The 12,297-nt window shown below is 39.6% G+C and overlaps 1 protein-coding gene and 1 long non-coding RNA gene across 5 annotated transcripts in view; one reads left to right on the forward strand and one right to left on the reverse strand.

The window, feature by feature from the left end:
- The window catches only part of LOC140670457 (uncharacterized), a 72,222-nt gene that overhangs the window by 54,640 nt on the left and 5,285 nt on the right, over positions 1-12,297 (reverse strand). The window lies entirely within an intron of this gene.
- Positions 3,282-12,297, forward strand: part of Ci (uncharacterized) — a 79,732-nt gene continuing 70,716 nt past the window's right edge. Inside the window, exon 1 of the mRNA XM_072901052.1 lies at positions 3,282-4,729. Within this exon, the coding sequence (XP_072757153.1) occupies positions 4,485-4,729 (245 nt within the window). The 5' untranslated portion in view covers positions 3,282-4,484. The remainder of the gene's footprint in view (positions 4,730-12,297) is intronic.

Raw genomic sequence — 12,297 nt, forward strand, 5'->3', positions numbered from 1 at the left:
ACTCTCCCACTCTACCACGAAGACTAAAGGGTTTCAGAGTCTTCCCTTTCTACAGTCAGCATCCAATATCTTACTGCTAGGATGCAAGCGACTTGAAATGTAAATAACGAGACTTTGAGATATCATTACTTTAATTGGTTTTATTCAATTTTTCATAACATTTACTACAACTTTACGGAAACTTTTATTAAATCAATCATTGATTTTGTTTATCTTGCTCATAAGATTTATATAAATAATATATTATTATATGGTATATCATAATATATATTTATAAATATAAATAATTATTTAATATTAATTAATATTGTTACTTAATATTATTAATAATTATACATATATTTTTAATACATCTCAATGCATTGTGTAAAGTGATAAAAAGTGATTGGATAAAAAATATTAAACGACAAAATTAATTTCTTAATCTTAATTTGAAAAGAATTGTGACAAGGCTTGTAGACAATTTTTTTTTTTTTTGAACGAGGATAATGATTATTATTACTCCAATTGCGACTAATAGCATCTGGACAACGCTGTCGACACAGTCAAGAGGTGTGGAAAAGGATGAAAAGCAAAGCCAAGGAAATTGTTAGCAGGGAGAAACGGGAGGGTGATCCTCTTATGCGTCGATCGTAACGAGCGTGGCGTTGTTGCCGGGTCGACGCGACGGTACTCGCATATAGCGTATGTAACACGCGTCCCTTTTTGTTTACACTGGGATAACACGACTACCATGAAGCGAGGTAACCACTTTTTGCCGCCTTCTCTCTCAGGAGCAGTCCTGTAAGACGGATCGATTGGACGTAGCCGTAGCTCGCATATCGGCACTCTGTCGATTTTAACGACCGCACGGTCCATTCACTCCAACCGGACGTACAAAGCACTCTCGGCTTGACAATTCTATTTCTTGCCAGTTCACTCTCTATGCCACATCTAAATAGCTACCCGGCTACGGCGATTCAAAAAGTCGACAAAACGTATCGATCGGACACGGCAGAAGAGGAGACAGGAAGTCACGGTTGTCGCGCGATATTCCAAAGTACACGTTCGTGGCGAATAAACGTTTTAACGGTTCAATAGCGCCATCATCTCCTTCAAATTTCATAATTTCATACAAATTTATACACTTTTTTTTGAGGGTTTAAATAAAGAGTCGGGCTGACAAACATTCATCTGCTTTCGTGGAAATGGAATTTTTTGCAAAAAATGCTTACGATTCTATATTAGCTTAAACAAATAGCACTTTAATAATTTTTAATAATTTATGCGCATAAGAAGCGTATAAAAAGTGATGAATATTGTGCGCCAATAAATGCTTATAAAGGATGAACCATCGATATTGGTCGCCGGGAGCAGGATGATTAGGGCGGCGCTGATTCGCAAAAACAAGCAAGCTCAAGCCTATACCTAAAAGCCTGTCGTAGATTGGCCGGTCGTTTGACGATAATTAGGTCCCATGGAACGGAATATCGCCTCCTCGACGCTGCCGGGGAAGCGACCGACAAAATCAACAAAATAATGAGTAGTCACGGGTGTTTGTCGGCAAACGCGAACGTAACGTGGTACACGCGGGCTGATGAGCAGGGTTCTCGGCAGAGAATTACATGGACGTATGTTGGGGGGACAAACGGCTAGCAGGTTGAAGAGGACAACCGCAACGAGTCGACGGCTAGTTAATGACTCTCTATGCACTTTATTCCTTTCTCACCGATGATTATCGGAGCGCACGTCAACTCATCCTCAAGATCGATATATATTTAATGTTACCACGCTGTCATTTTTTCATTTCTGCGATTATTATTTCCTTTTATAAATCGATTATCTTTTGAGTCAAACGATAAATCTGATTATGTGTTTCAAGAATATTTATAGATGTAATATATATATACAAATTTGTGTTATAGAGTAGCATCATTAAATCTGAAAAAAAGAAATGTGTGTATATCTCGCTCAAATTTTTATGCATTATTGCTTAAAAAAAAATTTAATATCGTAAAAGCAGATAGAGAAAGAGAAAGAGAAAGAGAAAGATGATAGATAGTAAACAATTTTATCGAAATAGAAGCTCATTAATTTTTCGGACGAAATAAGTTGTTACAAGAGCTGATGAGATGCGAGATGTACCCTCGCATAAGCTCTTCAGTTGTCTCACACGTGCTGCGCGAGAACATAAAACTAAAGGACCGAAAACGCGAAGAAAGGCATGATATGCTGACAGTGGGCGGATAAAATCTATGGAATTCTGGCCGTCGGTTGACCAGATTTTTCTCTAGTTAGTTAGACTTTGAAAAATCTGCGGCTCTCTTCAAGACAAGAGCTCGCTAAGAAAAAAAGAAAACATTCAATACCAGGCATATGGTGAAAAATCGAATACTACCGGAAGCTGGATACTGAAAAGTTATGTCAAACACATGTTTTATATGTTTGCCAATTGCCACAGATTTTTCATCGATAAGCGAATTTTTTTATGGAAAATCGAATTTTAAAATATAATACAATATATGGTACGATAAAAAAAAAAAATAAATAAATAATCTAGAATAATTTTTTTTCAAGAAAATTGAAATTTTTCAGCAAAAATTGTTTTTAAAAAATGTAATATTACTATTTATAGTCATAAATATGATATAACATCACGAATAATCTTGAAATGCAAAGTTCAATATTATTTCTTTTTTTATACTCGTTTAAATTACGTTATAAAAGCGTATTGGAGAAAGAGAGAAAGATTGGTCTTTTTCCGATACACCTACGCGCTTTCCTCCTCGGGAACGAGATGAAAGATCCAAAAGGGCCGAAGGTGGGAGTCAGGGACGGCTGGCTGGTGCTAGTTGAGTTGTCGAGCTGACACGCGTTCTCTCTCCTCGTTTGACCGATCGCATTCACCGATTATCTCTCTTCAACCTTCGTTGCCGATCCCACTCTTCTTACTATCCTTCCCACTATTCCCGTATCGAGATCCGCCTCTCTTTCTCTCCCGCACTCGTCTCTCAACGTTTTTCTCGTAGTTCTTTCGTTTGCTCTCTCGCTCTCTACTCCCTTCTCTTGGCGATACGCCAGAAGCATCCGTTTATCCTGCTCGTTCTCACGTCGAATTTTCCTCTCCGCGTTTCTTCGCGACCTCTCTGTCGCACGCCTACCCGAGAGAGAACACAACCTAACCGCATCCACCGCCACACGCTCGACTTCTCTCCTCCTCGACCATGTTCTCTTCTGACGGTTATGGTAGAGGTGGTACTGGTGGTAGTGGTCGCAATGGTGGTGGTGGTAACGACAGTAGAGTGGTGGTAGAGACTCAGTACCGCCATACCCGCCAAAGCACAAGCACCGTGACAGGGTTCGTACCCACGTTCCACGTTTCGACTCGCGCCTTTCCAAAGCGGGCAGCAGCTTTGTCACCCTCTCGTGCTCACGCCGTCGCGTCGGAGAACCACCCTTCGTTCGCGAAGGAAACGAGGGAGATACGAATTTACGTTTGCGAACATGGAAAACTGAAATTGAATTATTCGAGCGGCTGGATAAAATTAAGTGTCACGCGAATGTTATCCGCCTGATCGGTGATCGCGTCGAGGATGGTGATCAGGAATGCGATCGCGAGGACGGTTGACGTTGACGCGCCGCCAGAAGCGATTTGATTGTGGTGAACGTGCTCTCGATTCGCGCCAACGGTGGGCGTCGTCGCGCATTAATCGCGACAATGGTGATCGATTGACGCCGCCTTATCCGATAGATCTGTCGGCGGTTCGAGGTCGCTCGTGTGACGATAATACGTGACTTCGCGCGATACGCACCGGGATATATCAGTGATCGCCGATCGTACTTGGCCCGCATGGATTAACGAACAAAGTGTGAGTCACCGTATTCGACGGTCAGTGAAAGGAAAGTCTCGCGACCAAAGTATAGCGAGACTTGTGCTGCATATTATTTGGATCCGTCGGCGAACAACGTTCGTCAAAGACAAAGTGAAAACGAACTTTACGGACGAGGTTCTTACGAAAACATTGGAAAAATCAGGAGCGCAAAAAAATATATATATATATATATATATATATATACGTTGTTAGAATCTCAGCGGGATTTTCGATTCTCTCGCAAGTGCCGACGGCTCTGTCGGCGTAAAAAGAATACATTCGTTTCCGGTCTTTTCAGTCATGACAAGAGAATGCTAACGGTTTGAAAAGTGCGCCCGCGCCCGCGCCGCAGGAGACATCGGTTTAACTCGACTACCGTAAGCCACGGGTAATTGTTGCCAATAACGTGTTCATCGTCGTCTTTCTTCAAGAACAAGTAGTGTCGGTTGAATAGTCCTTTGAATAACGGACTATGTCCGCCCTTATCGTCCGTCGTCATACGTGGCATCGGTACCGTAAGCAGGGTGCCAGATTGACCGAGCTGCCTTGATCCTGGAAGAGGCTGGCAATTTCCTGACGCGACAGCTGGCTTTGACAGCGGCAACAGCAGCAGCCGTCGCGGCCGCCGGCAAGATGCCGGAGAAGGAGGTCGCTTATCAGGAGACATTCTCGTTGCTGCCGCCACCACCGCCACCGCATCATCCGCATTCGGCCTTCCACACGACCTTATATGCGCACCCTCATCCGGCGCCTCCGCCACCGTTTCATCACGCACCACCACCACCGCCGCCGCATCCGGCCACGGCTTGGGATCATCATGCGGCGGCGGCCGCCGCGGCCGCCGCGGCCGTTGCCTTCCATGCACCTCCACCTCACCCGTATGTTTTCATCTTCATTTATTAGAAAAATTTATACAAATGCTCTCATTTTATCAAGCAGAAATTTTTTTAAATCAAGAGTCGAAAAATTGGGTGGAAAATTCCAGTTATTACAGTTGAATTTCAATGTTATATGTAATCTGGAGAGGTATTAAAGAAAAATATATTGCGGAAAGACTTTGTAAATTATTTTTGTCTCACAATATTAAATATTAAAGCATAAATTTTTAAAAATCAAGAGTCGAAAAATTGGGTGGAAAATTCCAGTTATTACAGTTGAATTTCAATGTTATATGTAATCTGGAGAGGTATTAAAGAAAAATATATTGCGGAAAGACTTTGTAAATTATTTTTGTCTCACAATATTAAATATTAAAGCATAAATTTTTAAAAATCAAGAGTCGAAAAATTGGATGGAAAATTCCAGTTATCACAGTTGAATTTCAATGTTATATGTAATCTGGAGAGGTATTAAAGAAAAATATATTGCGGAAAGACTTTGTAAATTATTTTTGTCTCACAATATTAAATATTAAAGCATAAATTTTTAAAAATCAAGAGTCGAAAAATTGGATGGAAAATTCCAGTTATCACAGTTGAATTTCAATGTTATATGTAATCTGGAGAGGTATTAAAGAAAAATATATTGCGGAAAGACTTTGTAAATTATTTTTGTCTCGCAATATTAAATATTAAAGCATAAATTTTTAAAAATCAAGAGTCGAAAAATTGGGTGGAAAATTCCAGTTATCACAGTTGAATTTCAATGTTATATATAATCTGGAGAGGTATTAAAGAAAAATATATTCCAGAAAGACTTTGTAAATTATTTTTGTCTCACAATATTAAATATTACAATAAATATTCCATACCTTCCATGCATCTCATTCGTAAGTTTTTATCTTTATTTATTATACAAATGCTCCGATTGTATCAAGCATAAATTTAAAAAAATAAAATGTGTGGAAATAAATTATTTCGGGAAGAAAATTTCTAAATTTTTTTTCGCCCTACAATATTATCAAATATTATAACAATCTTCCACGCCTTTCGTATGTAACGCTATTTCATCAATAAGTTTTCATCTTCATTTATTTCAAATAATTAGTAATAATTACTAATAAATGCTTCAAGAATCAAACGAATCCGAAAAAAGTAAAATGTCGAAAAATTATATGGAATTATATGGAAAATTTCAGTTATTAGAGTTGAATTTCAATGTTATAATTTGGAGACCCTAAAGAAAGTTTGAAAAAAATATTCCCGAAAGAATTTCTAAATTTTTTTCGTCTCACAATATTATTAAATATTATAACAAATCTTTTATGCACTTCTATCTCACCCCTAAGTTTTTTTTTTTACTTTAAACAATTCATATAAATGAGTATCAAGCCCGTAGTCAAGAACTAAAATGCCGAAAAATTGTATGGAAAATTCGAGTTATTAGAGTTGAATTTCAATATTATAATCTGAAGAAACTTTAGAGAAAATTTAAGATAAATATTCTGGAGAAGAATTTCTAAATTTTTATTTCGTCTCAATATTAATTATAACAAATTTTTCACACTTTTTTCATCTGCATAGCTACCTCGCGTAAATTTTCATCTTTATCTACTTTAAACAAGTCATACAAATGCTCGCGAATAAATACGAATCCGAAAAAATGAAATATCGCAAAATTGTATGGAAAATTCGAGCTTTTAGAGTTAAATTTTAATGTCATAATTTAGAAACGCTAAAGAAAACTTGAAAAAATATTCTGGGGGAGAATTTCTAGATTTTTATTTCACCCCGTTATTAAATATTATAACAAATATGTAATTTAGCAAATATTCGTTATTATAAAATCAATCTGCATACATACATCTGCATATACCTCTCTTTTTCGCATATAATTATTGGAATTGCTTCATAATTATTATTCGCAGAAAAGTTACTTTTCAATTATAATTTTTTTCCTACTTATAGTTATTAAAATTCATAGTTATGTCGAGATCAAGATATCATTGCAATAGCCACACAAGTTTTCAACTCGAGTACCTAATTATTGATTAAAATTAAAAATGTATCTTTTATTGTACATTATGCTTTGAACGTGAGATAGATCGTATATTGATTTGTAGATTTCGATTAAACATCGTTAATAATTAGTCCATTCTCAATGTGAAAGCTCGATACAATTTCCGTGCAAGCGAAAAGACGTTGATTTATGCATACTTATCTATAATTTGCACGTGCAAGCGTACACCGACAATTGATTCTGTTATATTTTGCGTAACATGATTACACCTAACTAAACCCAACGATTTTACTCGTATTTGCATAAACGGTGATCTACGTTAATCGCGGTGAATAATACATCTGCTCCCTCGCTGCTGCGAGGGAGAAGTGTTAACAAGAAGCTTCGCGACGGGACGGGAGAATTGGCGCCGATCGGGACGGCTTCGGCTTCGGCTTCGGCTTCGAGTCGAACGACAGGCGAAAGAAGCTCGGCGAAGAATGTACCGCCGTACCGACGGAATAACGTCTTAATCGAGTTAATTAAAGCCTCCTCGCATGTTTTCACGTTCCGCGAGCACGACACGCGATTGCGCACGCAACGAGATTACCTCCTCGAGCGGGGCTAGTCTTCTGGGGATGTGGAAACGACGCAATAATTAGACGCTTCGACGTGGCGCGAACAAAGCTGCGGTTTCCTTCCTTTCAGCGCTTCATTTCCACCGTGGAATTGCGGTACCTCGTCGAAAGGATAATAGAGCCTGCGCTATTATTCTCGATAAGAGACTGAGGTATACGAGATACTGAAACTTGACGGTTGACAATACGGCACTCGTACGCGTACATGCAAATAAAATTGCCTCATGTAGTACATGTGGTTTTAAATATAAGAATATATCAGGACTGGAAAAATTTTACCCTTTTTGAAAAAATAGTTCGATATTAATAGATTGAAAAAATATTTTTTCATTTAACCTTTATCCAAAATAAAATTAGTAATAGATTAGAAATCAAAGTAGCGAATAAATTAGTTTTTTGTTAGAAGATGTAGAGTAACATTTATATCTTTAAAATCTTTGTTTAAAAAAATTTCACATATTAATTTTAGTTAAAAAAAAAAAAAACTTAATTATTATACTGATTTAATTTTTTTAACTATAATGATTAGTGTAATTTATTAATTAAAGCAAAAATATATTTTGCATGAAATCACATATACATATATTTTATCTATCTTATTTTTACAGTTTTTGTCAAATTATTTCATCAAATAAAATTTAGGACAGAAAATATCGAAATTTACCATAATTTTTCCACTCATTAAACTCTTCTAGCCAATCCTACAATGTTTCGATATATGAGTTTGTAACGCCGGACTGAATTGGATGTTACAAAACCGGTATTAATCCACGTCACACTGAGACGCTGGTCAATTAATAATGCACAATTAAAGCGACAATTATGCAAAAAGTCAGTCGCTTAATCTCGACCGTCTCGGACGACATGAATATTTTAATCAGAGAAAGAGAGAGAAAGGGAGGATGCATTAAATGTGTTGTGAAACTCGGTGCCGATTCTTTCATACGGCATTAAATCAGCCAGCAATCGTAGCAGGTGTTCCAAAATGGCAATCACCGAAGCTTCAGTATGTCGGTCCAATTAAGCATTTAATTGCAACAGTTGCCACCCTCTCGATCATTCGCAATATTGTATCGATAAAGAAAGAGGGGAGGGGCAGCGGATAGGGAGCGGTTAGCGAGCGGCTAATAAATCCTCGTTGGTCGACAATTTTATCGAGGGACCGGACGAAATTGCGCGATCGCGCGTAGAATATCGATTCGCATAATTGTATCGACTGTATTCGCAAAATACAGAGTGCAGCTTGACTCTGTAATTGCCGAAATCGATTGGTTACGTGTAAGTAAAACGAGATATAAATGTCAGCACACAAGCACGCAGATAAATTCGTATTGTGATACTTATGGATTCGCCGTATAAAAGCAAATATACGTTTTGATTATTATGTCAGCGTTACGATTGTCACGATTGGGTTACTACACGCTAAAATTACACGCATGAAAGCTAATCATTTTTAATTCTTCTAAAAATGCATACAAATTATTTTGAATATTCAAAAAAGTTTATAAAAAGAAGAGAGAGAGAGAGAGAGAGAGAGAGAGAGAGAGAGAGAGAAAAAGCGAGAGAAATGCATCATAGAATACATCATAATCTTTTAATATTCATCTGACATATTTTACAAATTTATACGTTATTTGTTTGCTCAAAACTAGATGTATCGAGTTATGCATTTAACAATTTAGTGCTCGAAAAATTTAGAATTATAGAACAAAAGAGGAACTTGATTCGACGATAGTAATTTCGCGGTTCTTGGGAACGGACGATTATCGAGTCTCTCTCGCCTCGCCCTTTGTGTTCATCCGCTTTCTTTATTCATTCCACGATCTTGGAGCTCGCAGTAGGAGGCCGAGAAGCGAATTGCGTCGGCTTCGTCGCGGTCGCTGCGAGCGTACGCGCGTGTTCGCCAACTAAACGAATGGCGACGTCGGCGTGAATGGAACCGGCGAGGGTGAAAATTTCAAAAGCGAAGAAAAAGCAGAGAGAGAGAGAGAGAGAGAACGAAAAAGAGAAGGGGGAGAAGATTCGCCGGATAAAATCCGTCGCCACGCGAATCTAATTCGTGACGAGGGAGATGCGCGTCGGTCTTTACGAGGGTTCGCGGTTTTACAGCGAACACGATGCTGTAAAACGTCGTAAAACCACCCCGAGTTATGTGACATGGATTGGACAAATAGTACACGCGCGTGCGTGCGTGCGTATGTGTGTGTGTGTGTGTGTGTTTATAGGAGGCTGCGGTGAAAACCGACAACGCGTGACCATGCATCTACCTATCTGATGTGTCTATATCGATGATCAGTCCGCATATAAATGGTCAAAAACGAAATCCTGTTTTCGACGGATAAAGATATCTTTCATTGCTCAATTTTCATGTCTACGATAAATAAAAGATGTATAATGATTATTATTCATTCCTTCATATTGACTAAAAAAAGAAAACTGTAGCTGACAATTTTAATTAATACCACTTTTTCATTATTATATCGGTATCTTATAATTTATTTGCTATACGCTTATTTCGCTTATTTTTTTGTAAATGCTGAAAACTTAATACAGAGACGTCGATTATAGAGCGATGCTAATAAAATATTACGGCTCGTTGCTTGATGTATGAACCGGCTGTGCTAAAATGGTGAGATTAAGATTTTTCAATTTAATCGATTCGAGCATATCTATCATGACTCGACAAGTGATGGTATTATGTCTTATAGAATACTCGTAAAAGTTTGGAGCGTCTTTTATCAATTTTCACGCCACTCGCACCTTCGTTCGTGATCCCGTCTCTAATATATATATATATATATATATATATATATATATATATATATATATATCGTTCACAGATACGTTATGGTCAATCAAAACTTCCGTTCTTGGGACGAGGCAGAATAGAGGAACGATGGCGGGTGTAAAATGTATGGTGTGTTGCGCGCCGAGCGATCTCGCCCCCTACCTTCTTCACTGCCGCTTGTCTTCAACAGATATTTTCGTCTCTTTACGAGGATGCGAGACACGCAGCGTGTATTTTTGCCTTCGGCGTTTCGCCTCATCACAGTGAAAGATATCGCGCCACACGTTCTTTCCGCGGCGTCTCCGCTGACATGCCGCGTCCGACACGTTTCGATACAGTAAGTTAATGCATCGCAAATTATACAGGAGCGTGATGATGGAAACACAAAAGACGGCATCTCGATTTTGACGACGGTAACGATATTGGATCGACGCGGGGGTAAAAAGAATCCGCCTGTCCAAACTCGAGCATCGAAAATCGGAGAGGACGGGCGGTTTCAAGTTCTTTATCGTAATCGCGAATCACCGCTGACCCCACGCACCGGGATCGTGGGAGGAAGATTTCCTTCTGCAACGAAACTACGGTACACAAACAATGCCACGGGATCGCCTCGTTTATGTATCTCTTTGTCGCGTAGGTTGTCGCAGGAGAATCGGAATAAAAGGGAGGGAGGGCGTCTCGGCCAAAGATGCGGGTGTATCCTGGTGGAAATAAACGAGACGCGAGAGCTACCAGATATGCATGCTGGTATATTCGTCGGACTTTTCTCATCCAGACGGTTCAACCAGATCGGATCTCGCGCGTAAAAATATTGCAAATTCTTCGAACCCTCGCGAAAAATCCCCTCGAACTTTGTTTTATCGAAATCTATATATATATATATATATATATATATATATATATATTCGTCGTGTAATACAAATACCATTCTCGCGGACGGGTTCTTTAATTCGTTCGTTACATACGACATTACGTGTTCCCGGACCGGAGCGTTTCTCTCGCGCTTATAAGGCGCGTCCGCGATCCCGCGAGCGCTTTCGGCTTATCGAAATACGCTCGTCGGATCGCGCGAGGATGTCGCGACACCTCTCTCGTTCTGCCTGTCGCGCGACTTTTGCATACTCGTCGGTTCAGATTTCATCCCGATGAGAGCGCGGATCGAACGTGAATTCGCCTCGCCGTTACGAGATAAACATACGCTCCTTCGTCGCTTATCCGAAGAATGTTATGTTGCGTTTATTATTCGATTGTGTTTCGTTTAATTCCAAAGAGAATCGGCACTCTCGCATAAAAGAAACTTGCGCTTCGCGCGTTTACAGAAGGATCCAAAACTGCCCTCTCGCCTATCTCGCGCCTATCTCTCGGTGCTCGCATTACGGGCGTAAACACGAACCGGGTGAAATATACATTATATATATATATATATATATGTATATACGATATCGCATACGCCGCCGGCTGTGCCGGCAACGTGTACCGTGCATAAAAACGAGGACCGATTTGTCAGCGCGCGCAGATCGCACGGTAGGAACTCTCGTCGAAGGAAGACATTCCCTTCCAGCTTCTCGCCATCCCCTTTTTCCCATCCTTCTTTCCAGCTTCGCGCGAATAGAGAGAGAGAGAGAGAGAGAGAGAGAGAGAGAGAGAGAGAGAAAGTCACGCCGTCGCGATGCGTACCGCACGCGCGATTTATCATTGGCGCGCCGTCCATTGATAAATTCCACGCATTCATAACGCCCGCGACCCGCGTTTTGTACCGGGAGCCCCACCGGCCTGCAGGAGACACACGATACCCCAGGTACGATGCGATACGTCGCGATAGCGCGTATAACCCGCGTGCTCGTATACGATTCCCCTCCCCCTCTCCTCCTTCCCCCACCCTCGTCGGCGAATCGCGGTGTCGGCGTGAATTTTATTGCGCATTCGAAAACAACTTGAAGCGAAAGGGCATTGCCTCGATTTAATTCGTAGCTTTTGTAACGTCGATCTTATGGGACTACAAGACAGTTAAATAATTTTTTTATAGAAAAATATTTTAATTTTTATTTTATTAATTTCTGATACTTTTAATGATTTTATTAATTATTAATGTTGTGTCTGGCCTTTTTCGTTCTATCTTGTTTTCACTCTTTTTTCACGTGCT

This window comes from Anoplolepis gracilipes, chromosome 10, assembly GCF_047496725.1.
Source record: "Anoplolepis gracilipes chromosome 10, ASM4749672v1, whole genome shotgun sequence".
NCBI lineage: Eukaryota > Metazoa > Arthropoda > Insecta > Hymenoptera > Formicidae > Anoplolepis > Anoplolepis gracilipes.